The following is a 14,723-nucleotide window of genomic DNA, read 5'->3' on the forward strand; positions in this document are numbered from 1 at the left end:
CACAGCAAGTAGGGGAGAGGGAGAGAGAGGGTGAATCTTAAGTAGGCTTCATGCTCAGCATGGAGCCCAACGTGGGGCTCCATTTCATGACCGTGAGATCATGACCTGAGCCAAATTCAAGAGTTGGATGCTCAACCAAATAAGCCTCTTAGGTTCCCCTGAAAACTGTACGTTTTAGATGACTTCTTGAAATCTTTGTTCTTGTTTCTTTAGTTGGGCTTACCTAACTAAATATCACTGGCATTCAGTCATATATAGGAGTTTGTACTTGTCCCACAATGTAGGTATAGGAGAAGTAAGTGTTTTAGATACATTCAATGTCTTCATTACTTACTCAAATCAGTCACTCAAAATCACACAGCTATTGAAGTGTGGAGATATAATTTGAAGCCAGGTCTTTGTGATGAATCATTTGTATAATGCATTTTCTTCCTTTTAAAAATATTTTTTAAGTTTTTAAAATTTATTTTGAGAGAGAGAGCATGAACAAGGTAGGGGCAGAGAGAGGGAAAGAGAGAATCCTAAGCAGGCTCCATGCTGTCAGTGCGGAGCCTGACACAGGGCTCAAACTTAACAAACCATGAAATCATGACCTGAGTGGAAATCAAGAGTCAGACACTTAACCAACTGAGCCATCCAGGTGCCCCTGAAATTTCCTAGTTTGATGAGCTACAAAAATTAGTAATTTGTTATATGCAAAGTCTATCACTCTTACACAAATTGTGAATTGGGTTTTTTTTTATTTGAACTATTTCATGTCAATGAAAAAAATTTCATCTAAAATTTCAAAAATATTTTCAGAATACAGAATGAAACACAAAAGTTCAAACTTATTGTTTAAAAATTATAATTAGTGCTGTATTTTAAATGTAATAGAATTACATTTTCTATTTCTGTAGTACCCTGAGACTTCTCAAAATGTTATTATAGTCGCAGGAAGTAATTCTGTTAAAATACAGCACTAATTATATTTTTAAATAACAATTGTGTACATTTTTCTCTTTTTTGGGGGGATTTTAAAACAGGTTATTTACTGCATTATCCACTGGGTAGTATAAACCAGAAACATTATAGTCATCTTTGAATCTATTCTTCTCCATTCAGCATTCCTTCAGTCACCAAATCCTACCAACTCTACTTCCTTAGTGTTGTTCTTTCCTTCATTGGTATCCCTTCCCCTCCACCTCTGCTGCCATTTGTGTATTTCAGTGCATTGTCACATCTCACCATTTTGCCATTTTTCTGGACTCTTAAATATCTTCTACCTTTTATTCCAACCCCTTTTAAATCATCTTCCACAGAGTTATAGTTTTGAAGTACAGTTCTTGTCATATCACTGCTCAATCCAACAAGATCTTCCCGTAACCTCTAGGATTAAAATGTAGTCTTAGTATACACAAAATACTTCATCATCATCATCATCATCAAAATACATCATCATATCTGTAGCCTCATATTTCACCACTCTTCTACTTATACTTCACCACTATTCTACTTATATGTTTTGGTCCAGTCATAGTGTGCTCAGAATCCTGAACATTTTATGCTGTTTTTTTCCTTCTACCTCCATACCTTTGTACATGGCTTCATCTGCCTGGACTTTTTCTCCATTTCCTGATTTAATTAACTTGCTCTGTACATTTGTATCTTTCTTGTTTTGTACTTATTTGACTTAAACCATCTTTTTTCCTAACTCCTGCTGGGGTAAGATAAAGAAAGACCTTGTTAATGTCAACAAAGTACTTAATAAGGTCAAGTTGTGACCGTGTCAATAAAATTTTAAAAGCACACTTTGTCACAGCTAGTGGCAATATGGATAATCTGTCTGAGAATGCCCTAGAGTTGGCAATTATTGTACTCCATAGCTCTTTGAATTGTGATCAAACAGAGAGATAGATGCTTGTATAGTTTTCAGACCTGGTAAGTTAAATAAAAGTTTGTAGCATTTTTCCAATAATTTTGTGAGGATATTTCATGTTAAAATAGTTCCCCTCTCTACCACTTTGGTAAGAAATGGAATACAATTTTTTTTTGCGTTGCTGTGTCTCATGCTATTAAATTTTGAGATATCTCATTACCATTCACCCATTATATTTTAATCATTGTATTGAGGGCAATTAGAGGTTAAACAGAAAATCCTAAATGAATGCAGAACTTGCCTTTACAAAGTTTATAATCTCTTTTGTGGTATTTCACACTCTGTATCACATCCTATACCGCAGGATGAAGACAATAGCATCTTGTGACTAAAGGATGTAGACCATTATTGTAGAAAGAAAATATACTATTATAGTAAAGGAATAATCCTAATGTGATAGAAAAACTGATAGTAATTCAGTTTAGCATATAATTATACATGGTACAAATTATTGTATCTTTATCACATGCAGAGTTGGTGGTTTTTATCTATACATATTCATGCATTTATTTGGCAGCATATTTATCACGTAGAAAAGGAGACCCCTGAAGTACAAATAAAGAAACTGTTTTAGTGGTTAAGAATCAGAATTTTGGTCCTATCCTACCATATTTATTAATAATGGACAAAATGTGCTGATTTACTGTGACGTTTAAATTTTAATTCTTGTGGAAGCTATATTTAAAACAGATATGGCAGACCATTTTGAAACTTAGACCTATTATAAAGAAACTAAGCAACAGAAAGAATCTGGAAAAATGGACTTTGTGATATTCAGTTCAAGGGTACTTGCTTTTCTTCCCAGTGTAAGGAAAAATGCTATTCAGCAATGCCAGATTTGTGCATTGTAGTGTTGTACAAAGAATCCCAAACAGTCATGAGACATGAGTTCTAGTTCAGTCTTCATGGCTTTTTATTAGCTGCATGATCTTGGGCGAATCATCTAGTATTTCTAGGTTTTCAGTTTCTTTATCTTTAAAGGAACACATCAGAACAGAGTATTTGGCATTTTTAGGCAGTCTCTCCACTTTAAAATCACATATTCTTTATTTTGCATCTCTGGGGTTGGATTTTTTTAAAGCAGATTGATTTTGCCTTATAAGCAGACAATATAGTTCAATCATGATCTTAAAGATTTATACGCTTGGAAGTTCAACATAACAATTCTGAAACTATCATTATTTGGGAATGAGTTTTGTACTTCTTTGGAGCTTAGGTTTTAGATATTAGGCAGAAGACTTTTTCCTTAAAGCCTCTAGTGCAATGCTATCTAGTCAAAGTTTCTGCATTGTCCTTCATTCATGCCGTCCAGTGTGGTAGCCAGTAGACACATATGGCTTTTGAACACTTGAACCGTTGCTAGTGTGACTGAGCATCTGAATTTTAAATGTTATTGAATTGTAACTAAACTAAATTTAAATTGTGACTGGTGGCCCCATATTGAATAGCCTATTTCTAGCCTGTGTGTGTGTATGTGTGTGTGTGTGTATGTGTTTGTATCTGTATGCAAATGTATGCTGAATAGGGAGTGGCGTGGCAGGAAGTAAAGGAAAGTGGAGACCATTATTTTGGATGATGGGATGCTACCCATACTTCATTGTTCAGGATGTATATATATGTATACACACATATACATATATACACATATACACATATATAGTGGAATATAACACATTCTGGGAACTGTTTTCTACCTTTCCTCTTTTTTTTTGTTTGTAATCTATTATGCATTTTGATAACCACATTGTTTTGTTTTCTTTAAAATTGAGGTATAATTGACTTACATGATAAGCACTTTATATACTAGACAATATATTATTAAAATAATTGTATGCTTTCTAATTAATAGTTTCAAAGCTAGATATTTCCAGTATATTAAATGATGCAATAGTTAAATTTTATTATATTACTCATCCTTAAAATCTTTTTTTGTGTAAATCTATGAATGGAGTTAATGAGGCATTTGAATGTGCTGGAAATTATTCTGTATTTGAAATAAAGTGATATGGTTTAGAATCATGAGTTTTCTCCTTGCTGTCTGACCTTGTATAAGTTACCTGCTTTGAACCTCAGCTTCATCATCTGGGAATTAAGAATAATAGTAACACTTATGTTGAATGGTTTTTATGAGGAAGGCATTAAATGGTGAATTATATAAAGTCTCTATATTGTTTGGTAATTAATAATAAGAACAGGGGCGCCAGGTGCGTCTGTCTGTTAAGTGTCCGACTTTGGCTACGTCATGATATTGCAGTTAGTGAGTTTGAGCCCAGCATTGAGTTCTGTGCTGACAGTTCAGAGCCTGGAGCCTGCTTCAGATTCTGTGTCTCCCTCTCTTTCTGCCCCTCCCCTCTCCCTCCCTCTCTCTCTCTCTCTTTCTCTCTCTCTCAACAATAAAAATTAAAAAATATATAAATAAATGTGCTTTCAAATTTATTTTTTTTAAAAAGAATAATACTAATGATAATAGTTTAGGGTTCTGTATTTAATTATTCAGAATCTACATAATGGCTGTTTCCTGTTTATATTTAAGTAATAATATATTCTGGCATTGAAACAAATTCTATTTTTAAAATTTAATTTTGTATTTGTAAATAGTGACAATTATTTTGGTTTTGGATTGATTTTGTTATGTCCTCTAAAAAGGGCAGTAATTACATAGTAACATAAAGATATAGACATTTAAGATGATTTTTTTGTTCTTCACATTCATACACTATAAATGTTTTTATAAGAGGGAATCACTGTAACAGAATATGTTGGAAAATGACATGATGGTATGACTATTCTCCTTATGTTATTTATATTTAATTATATGTCTATTAGAATTTGATAAACAATAAATAGTACATTGATAAACCAGTGCCATTATTTCTTTAAATTGCTGACTTCAAAGTGTCTCCTACCTATTTTGTTTGTCTTCTAATTATTTTATAGTCAATGAATGCAACTTCTTTTTTTAACATTTTTTAAAAACTTATTTATTTTTGAGAGAGAGGCAGAGAGACAGAGAGACCGAGCACAAGCAGGGGAAGAGCAGAGAGAGGGAGTCACAGAATCCAAAGCAGGCTTCAGGCCCCGAGCCTTCAGAACAGAGTCTGATGCGGGGCTCAAACTCAAGAATTGCAAGATCATGATCTGAGCCGAAGTCAGTGCTTAACCAACTGAGCCACCCAGGTTCCCCTCAATGCCACTTCTTTTTTAGCATTCAGTTATACATCACATGTAAAGTATTTTATAGTATTGCAGTATTTGTCTTATTAAATGTAATATATGTTGATATATTCATTATATCAATGTTTTATGTTGATATATTCATTATGTTGAATATATGTTGATATATTCATTTTTATGTTGATATATTTATTAATTTTATTGATTTTTACTATTTTTATCATCTCCTGATCTAAATACTTTTATTTGTATAAAGGTACAAATCCAAGTCTCATTAACTTGTTTCTTATTGAAATGTTCTCTTGTAGGGTATTAATACAAGCCATTAAGCTAGAATTTCTTCTGGCAAAAACAATCCTAGCAGATGGCAACTTTTCTCTCTATTAATTTTGGATTAGACATGTACTTTGGCTTGTTTGGTCATATCATAGTTGTAACATAACAAGGATTATTCAAGCACATGCAATGATAATATATTTAATAATATGTACAGTATACAAACTTTTATCCCATCCTATGGAAACTATATAGACTTACATATTTTCTTATTGTAAGTAAGAAGGTTAACTAGTCCATTAAGGCATAAATATCATAATAACTTATTTGAAATGTGTTTTACGATAAAGCAAGTATTTTTAATCAATTGTCTAAATGTTTTATATTGACATTTGAGCATTCATAGGAGTTGGACTACATTGTTCAGTTGCCATTTAGATATTTAGTAATGTTAGAAACAACTTTAGTCATCCCCTTTAAAACATACAACTTTTTATTTTTGAACCTGGATGTGAAGTAGATGGACTATTCTCCCGAAAAACAGCTTAAATGGCTAAGGTACATATGTAAAAATGAAAGGAATACTGTATTTTAAATAAAGAAATATTTAAAGGAACTGTACTTTTAAACCTTTTAATATTTTCTTTCTACTTGAAAAATAACTGTTAAAATGATAGGTGGGATAGGTCAAGTCAAAATACATTTGAAATATTTTCTTTTGCTGATCTGTTTTTCTCATACTATTATTTATTTGTGTCTCCTATATATACTTGTATATATACTTGACATCTTTACCAAATCTGGTTTTCCAGGAGTTCTCTGGCAATCAACTCTTTGAACACTGTACAGTGCACTCACTGCATACCTTAAAAATAATCAATTTAGGGGCGCCTGGGTGGCTCAGTCAGTTAAGCGTCTGACTTGGTTTTGGTTCTGGTCATGATCTGGTGGTTTGTGAATTCGAGTCCCTGGTTGAGTCTCTGTCAGCACAGAGCCTGCTTGGGATTCTCTGACCCTCTCTCTCTGCCCTTCCCCCACTTGCTCTCTCTGTCTCTCTCCTCAAAATAAAGAAATCAACTTAAAAAAAAAAAAAAGAATGATCAATTTAAATGTGCAGCTCATCACTTAAACTATTATCTAGTTGCCGTAAACTTGAGCAGCATTCCCCAAAAAGTATGGATCAACTGGCAATTAGCACTTTGTTGATTCCCTTCTAGCTTGCAATTACCAGAGAGTAAGTCCCCTTTATAGTAGGGAACCTCAATATTAGAAGGTAAGAAAAACCAAACCTTCTTTACAGTGTTAATATAATTAAGGAATCACCTTCACTTAAAAACAAACACTTCTATTTGTCATGCAATGCACTTTGGCATTTGTGTCACAGTGCCTTCTAGTTGATCTTAATTTACTTGCATTCATTTTTATACACAGTAAATTAATTCCTCTTAATCATATATTTTAAAACTTTATATTTTTTGCAAGTGTATCCCAATGATAGATGGAGAGAGTATAAATCAGTATAATAGCTCCAAGTTATCACTGTTCCCTGTGTAATACCAGGGTACATTATTTGATTTATTTTAGAAAATAAATATAACCATATAGATTCTATATGGTTCTATAGAATCTATAGATTCTATAACCATATAGAATTGAGGCCAAGTGCACTCTGAGGACAGCTGGGTATGAAAGATACATTTCATGATCTTTTAAAGGGCTATATATGCAGACTTTTGGAACTTTGAGCTTCTCAGAGAGAATTCAATATTCCTTCATATTGTTTGGCAAAACATAGCAATACTTGGCCATCCATATTTTTGTTAAAATTATTCTGGACATTAGAAACTTAACTGTTAATTTTGTTGTTTATACTAAATCATCCTTATACTTATGTAAAAATTTACATTTCTTTTTATAGTATATGTATGTATGCCTTTAGCTAATGGAAAAATAATGATCTGAATGCAGTAAGTAAATATTCCCTTAATGAAAAAAAAATTAACAAAATTTGCTTTCTAATTGCAGGTGGCCTGCATGCAGTTTATAAATGCCCTTGTCACTTCACCCTATGAGCTTGATTTTAGAATACATTTAAGGAATGAATTCCTGCGTTCAGGACTAAAAACAATGTTACCAGTAAGTTGTGTATACACATTTATTATGCTAATGAACTTTAATGTTTTTCTCTCATTGGACAAAAGTATTTGCAGCAGAGTAAATAAATGTACCTTGTTCTATTTGCTTTTGTAAAGCATTAGATATTTTGTAAGCTTTTCTATATTGCAGTAATGTCACTCTCTCTATACAACTTATGATTCAGAATTCAGCTAATGTATCCAGAGTGATGTGGGTGGTTTTTTTGTTGTTGTTGTTTTGTTTTGTTTTCTCAAAGTCGAAAGGGAATTTCTTTTCTTTGAATTTGAATACTGAGAACATAAAAGACTGCTGCTTTTTCTTTTTCTGCAGCCTCAATTTTCATTTAAAAGTTTTTGCTTTCCTCTTTGAACTTAGATTGATATCGTTTATATTCAGCATTAAGTATGTATAGAATTTGGATTCGTATATTCTAGACACATTTCTTAAGAATGGTATTCTTGTTACAATGCTGTAGGAACTTTTCTTAAAAATAATTCCTTAAATTGAATATGAATATATGCAATAATTAACATTTTTGAAATAACTTTACAGCTTGATCTGAGATAAAGTACACTTATAAGCACAAATACAACTAATGTGACTTTTTATTTTGTCTAATGTGTTAACTGAAGAGGGATTTTGTTTAAACATGGCATTGTTAAAAGACAATTGTTTAAACTCTCTAGTCTCACACCTGAGAAAAAAGAAGCAAAAGGGAGTAAATATATATAATATGTACGCATATACGCAAATACATATATATATGTGTACATATTATATATATGTTATATAAATGTATATAATACTTAAAGTACTAGAAATACCAAAATAAGGGACATTTCATGGTGAAGAATGAGTGTGTAGCATGCATCTGTAACTTGTGCTCTGTTAGTCTTAACTGAAAGTAGTTGGAATTCATCATCATAAAATGTACCATAGACTTGGGTCTACTGAAACCCATTTTGATTCAGATGTATGCTTTGGTGTATCTGGTTTTAGAAAAGTTCAGTTCTACTTTGAATGGTCCTATAGCCTATATAGCCTTGTGTCCTATAGGTCACAAGCCTATCTGGTTGTATGAACATGTTGAATCCATGTATTGTACACCTGAAACTAATATTACACTGTATGTTAACTTACTGGAATTCAAATAAAAACTTAAAAAAAAACATATCTGTAATCATTAAGTGTTAGAGAGAATGATTCTTAGTGTTTTAATAACCCCTGAGACCATTGTAATATAGTACAGTGAAACGTTTTTCATACAATAATCAGAATCCTCAAGATAAGGATTATTTTAATTATATTCTGTAAGAAAGACAGATACCATATGTTTTCACTCTTATGTGGATCCTGAGACACTTAACAGAAACCCATGGAGGAGGGGAAGGAAAAAAAAGAAAGAGGTTAGAGTGGGAGAGAGCCAAAGCATAAGAGACTCTTAAAAACTGAGAACAAACTGAGGGTTAATGGGGGGTGGGAGGGAGGGGAGGGTGGGTGATGGGTATTGAGGAGGGCACCTTTTGGGATGAGCACTGGGTGTTGTATGGAAACCAATTTGACAATAAATTTCATATATTGAAAAAAAAACTGAAATAAAATCCTTGATCAAAAAAAATTGTATTCTGTAAAAATTTATTTTCAATATTCCCCCATCTCTATTGATAAATTATGGTGTTTAAAGGGAGTTTATACTTCATTTATATGGAAAATTCTGTTCATAAATTTGCTTTAGCAATTTGGATTAGTGAGTTGTTACACACTATACAGTTAGTTAAATAACTTTAGAAAATATTAGGTAAATAAGATTTGTGAAGGAACAAGAGAGTAAGAAATTATGTCTGTAAGCATCATGCATTCTTACTCTGTTTAAAAAAAAAACAACAAACTCTTATTCTGTTCAAGACTCAATTTTGATTGCTTGACTGGTAATCAGTCATGTACTGGAAATGGAATTTCCTTTGAAATACACTATGTTATAGAGACTTAAATATGTGTTTTACAGAATCTGTCAAAAATGTTCCATATCTATACAGCAATTCTGTTTAAAGAAATAACTGAACATATTTACAATATTTTACATAATTAATAATATAATTCATACAGTTATGATTATATATATTTTTAAATATAAAACTTTAGTGATGCATTTCCATTTCCTTTTATAGGATATCATATTTGTGCTTATAAAAACTTTATTAATTAAATGTTTATTTCATCATGAATTTATGGATATATTTTTCAGGGTTTGACATTTGACTGAATGGAAGTTTTATATATGTTGTGTATGTATATATGCATATATATTTGTATTAATGGAGATTATTAATAAGCAATATAAGGTATCACATTTCTATGTGTATATATTTTAATAATTTTTAAATGTTCATTTATATATTTTTGAAAGAGAGAGAGAGTGTGTGTGTGAGTGAGTGGGGGGAGGGGCAGAAAGAGAGAGACAGACAGAGAGAGAGAATCCCAAGCAGGCTCTGCACTGTTAGTGCTGAGCCTAAAGCCGAGCTTGATCTCACAAACCACAAGACCATGACCTGAGTCTAAATCAAGAGTCAGTCATTTAACTGACTGAACCACTCAGAAGCCCATATATCTGTGTTTTAATATTATGGTATATATGTTCATATACTATATGAACTATATTTATATAACTAATGTGTTGTCCGAATTAAAAACAGTTAAACATTTAGCCACTTATTTTTACAGAAAATATTTAATCAGATTGATTCCATGTTTTATAAAATTTCTGATGCTAATTAAATGGCTGTATTCAAATTAGATTTTTCTGTTTTCAAACATATTTGAAAGTGTTCAAGTTTTATAGTAAGCCTCTAAGAAGGAACATAACAATATGTTATAACATAAGACAAAAATAAGGAAAAGTCCATATTGTAAAATGTGTTAACAATTGTTTCTGCAATGACCAACATACTGGGTATTTCTGGCTTCTGCTCTTTTCTGACCTGGAGTTCTGAAATCACCTGATAAAACATTCCACCAATGGTAGGAAATTTTGCATTCCAACAGATTGAAAAGTGGAAAACTAGACCAAAAGCAAGTTATTCCTAAAGAGGAAACTAAGTGTAAATGCATTTATTTGTCATTTATTCTATATGAAATTATAGAAACATACTAATACATATTTTCATATGTTCTATATGTAAATTTAAATTATGTGAATATTAGAAAAAATCTGTAAACTGCATACATTTGCATTTGGCTTTAGTAATAGCATTACATTTCCATTTATAATTGTTCTATGAATAAAAGTAGAAACAAGAAATGAATCCTATTTTGTTTTGTTGATCTAATTTGAAATACACCATGCTTGCATTTCCTTTTAGAGTTAAAACTCAGCTCTGAAATCCTAGTCCCACTTTCAGTATCACCCTTGAGCATCCACAGTTGTGATTATAGATTTGGGTTTTGAAAGCTTCAACTTAATGGACACATATTAAAACATATTCCAGGTGATATATATTAAGCCCAACAATCTCTAGTGTGGCATGCTTCCAAAGATTTTGTTCATACTATTATTTTGAAAATTATCAGATGTTTGTATTCCATGTGCTCATAATGTATTACAAAAACAAATCTTTGATGCCCAAGTTGGTATTTTGTGATTAGGCCAAGAAAAAAAAAAGTAGGGGAGGAGGCTAGACATGCAGCTTGATAAAAAAAACCCTGATGCCTTTTTGCTTCAAAATCCCAAAATATCACTTAAGATTTCTTTACACAACTTTCTACACCATACTTGGGACTGTTGTGCTTTAATATATCCTTGCATTTATTCTTCATTAGTACAATTGATCTATATTTGCATTTTTTGCCAGAGGCATATGTGAATATTCTAACTTCATGAGTTCTTTTGCTATCTTTGATGAGTATGTTTAATCAAAAATGACAGCATTCAAATTGGATTGTTAGCAATTAGTTTTTTTCAACTGTAAAAGTGATTGTTAATTTTTTTAATATAAATAATCAAAATCTGAGTCATGAAAAGAAAATGCAATTAATATAATGTTCTTTAATTTTAAAATAGGAAAATACATAGTGCATTTGCTTTCTCTCAGGAAACTAAGTGCCTGGGTCAATATTTAAAATTACTTCTGTGTATATAAATGAATAATAGTGTCTATGCTTTATTACCAAAGTATGGTGTTTGCAAACTGTTACTCATCTGTAGTTTTATGTTTGTATATTAGGATCTAAAAGAAAAAGAGAATGATGAGCTTGATATTCAGTTGAAAGTATTTGATGAGAACAAAGAAGACGACCTGACTGAATTATCACACCGTCTCAATGACATTCGAGCAGAAATGGAATATCCTTTTGACAAGCCACAGAAATCATTTTGCATGTATTGTGAAAAAGGGATTTGTGGGTGATTGTGTGGACCATTATTAGGGTTTTTGTCTGCCAGCCCAATTTATATCCATTTATTTATATTAGTACCTCTCTATAATGCTGTCCTTCAGATTCATGTTAAGGAATTGTCAGAGTATCCCGATGATTTACACAGATGATATTGAAATCTGCACAATGGCTTGCTGTATTATAGATATATTCAATTTAATAGTCTGGAATAGACAAGAGCCTAAGGCATATACCTCAAATATAAGAATTTGGGAGGAAAAGTTCACTGAGATCATATGTGACTATAAGTAATATGCTTCTTCAGTTTTATTAAAAGTTACTCAAATGATCTAGAGATACAATTCAATTCAAATAAGTGTTTTAGTCTCAATACAAATATTTTGGTTCCTTAGTAAAAAAAAAATGTTTAGATGTGACAGTATCTGACTATAACAGGGCTATGTGGTAGAAGCGTTTGAGTCAAATACCAGGTGTAATCTTCCTGTGGCAACAATTTTATATGACAAGATTTTAGATATAAAAGATGGTTGTCATAGCATTGCTGGCCATTTGTTTCACACTCAGTAAATTTCTTACTTAGGGAATTTGGAGGAGACTGGGAAACACTTCAAAACTAAAATGACTTTTGAGATGGAATTTTTCTCTATGATACCTTCTTCCCTCTTCCTCCCTGCACTGCCAAAAAAAAAAAAAAAGAAAAAAAAAAGAAAAGAAAGAAAGAAAGAAAGAAAGAAAGAAAGAAAGAAAGAAAGAAAGAAAGAAAAGCTGGAATATTCCTCTCCTTGAAACTCACAGTACTTTCTGTCTTATTTATGTATAGTTCTGTTCCCCTATGAGATTGAGGGCAGAAATGTTATATTTCATCTTTTTCCTCCAATGCTACTATTGAAGTGTCTTGGAAGTATTAGATAAATGTGTGTGTGATGGATAACGATGCCATTATAATAAGGGATCAACGCTACTAATTTCTTATCCAGCATTAGTGACTCTAGTCGACATTTTCATAATATTAAATGCTTTTTGTATTAATATATATCTTGCTTCCTTGCTTTGTATAGATTTCTCTTATAATCAAACTTCACCATAAAGCTATTTTGGGTTCCATTCTGTAACCGGTTAAGGGACCTTATGAGACTTTAATACAACACTCTTACATGGGGTATAAGAAATAATCCATCATATACTTAATTCTACTTCAGAGAAAATGTTGACATTTCAGGTTATTTTTAGAATGTTAGATTACATTTCCTTTTCTACCTTTCTTTTACATCAATTTTCTATGTCCTCACTTTTATTATAAAAGTGAATACATTTTTGAAATCTGTTATCTAGTTTACTAGAAGAATCTAAACTTTTACCACTCTTTTTATATCCTAAGAAAAGTATGTTTCAAGTTCTTTTGTCTTTACTCTCCATTTTTATTAAATGATGAAATACAAATAAATGCAAACAGTAACAATTTCACAGTTAGTGTTTTATCAGTATAAAATAAAACTGGTTTGTGATATTTTAGCAGTCCACAGAATGCTCCTTTACTGTCTGTATTATGTGGCAGTGAAAATAGAGGGATAGTGGCTTATGTGAATAATATAGGCCCTCTATCACAACCACAGGAAGATCAAGAGTAAACCATTTTCTCTAATGGCATTGCTGTTTCAATCATACCAGCTATCATCTCAAATTTAAAATATAATGGATAACTAATTGCTTAAGGTTTTGATGATTAAATGGTTTTAGAAATGCTCTTTTAAGTCTGTTTCTCTCATTAAAAGATTAAAGTGATTTCATAGATTTAATTTATTTATGTAAATTTTAAAATACTGGGTCACACAGTTGAAGGTTTAGAAACAGTAATGGAAATAAAATGGTGAATCAATATTTAAAAAAAATGAAATTGCTTTTGTTATGAGTGAAACTTTCATCAAGAACTTTAGTGTTTTTCCTTTACTTATATTCCACTGATATGAATGAAGTGTATCATCTTCTGTATAACATGTTGAAGGATACTGCTGCTGAAAATTACTTATTATCCATTCTACAACATTTTTTGCTCATCAGAAATGATTATTATATCAGGTAAGAGGAAGTTCTGAGAGTACTAGTATTTGTATGATTTGAATTTGACTAAGTTAAGGGAAACTGATAATGTAGTGCATCCTAGGTAGTAGAGGCATATATACATACATAAATAGTGTATGAGACTTTGGTGACTTTGAGTAACATTTTTTAAAAGGCATTAATTTATTTTTAATTGGGCCAGAAGGCTCTATTTATAAAACTGCATACCCCAGCAACAGGACATTTAGTAGAAAGAACCCAACAGATTTTACTGACCTTGTGATGAATTTTCTTTGCTAGGTAATGGTAGCACAGAGTAAGCACTGAGGTGTCTATGGTGCAACTTTTAAGTTCTGGTACATTTTAATAAGTAAGGTTTTTCTGTTGTTTCTCCTTTCTAATATTTATTTAATAATAGATGTGATCTTATCTAAGAAAATAATACTGGTATTTCAGCTTTATATCCATTACTATAATTCTTCAAAATAAATGATTATGATAATAATAAAGTTAGAAGCTGTAGAGTCTAGTAAGTGCAAATATATCTGAAAACCAGAAAGTTAGAGAAAGGTTTCTGAGAGACTGAAATTATCCATAAGCTGATGGTCATGATCTTATATATAACTATTCAAGACACCCTTAGTTGTTCTTCATACTCTAATATGCATGAAATTCTGGCAACCTAGGTTCTCTGATTTCTCAAAATTTGCTTGATTAAAGGGTAGAGGCAAGCTACCATGCATTCAGGTATAGTTGCAACAAAGATGAC

At 31.5% G+C, this 14,723-nt stretch overlaps 1 protein-coding gene across 8 annotated transcripts in view; it reads left to right on the forward strand.

Moving 5' to 3' along the window:
- The window catches only part of DIAPH2 (diaphanous related formin 2), a 971,442-nt gene that overhangs the window by 248,825 nt on the left and 707,894 nt on the right, over positions 1 to 14,723 (forward strand). For all 8 annotated transcript variants that reach the window (XM_027053564.2, XM_053201433.1, XM_053201431.1 and 5 more), the window contains 3 exons: positions 7,394 to 7,504; positions 11,725 to 11,843; positions 13,856 to 13,972. In XM_027053564.2, the coding sequence (XP_026909365.1) occupies positions 7,394 to 7,504; positions 11,725 to 11,843; positions 13,856 to 13,972 (347 nt within the window). The remainder of the gene's footprint in view (positions 1 to 7,393; positions 7,505 to 11,724; positions 11,844 to 13,855; positions 13,973 to 14,723) is intronic.

The sequence above is a fragment of the Acinonyx jubatus genome, chromosome X (assembly GCF_027475565.1).
Source record: "Acinonyx jubatus isolate Ajub_Pintada_27869175 chromosome X, VMU_Ajub_asm_v1.0, whole genome shotgun sequence".
Taxonomy (NCBI): Eukaryota; Metazoa; Chordata; class Mammalia; order Carnivora; family Felidae; genus Acinonyx; species Acinonyx jubatus.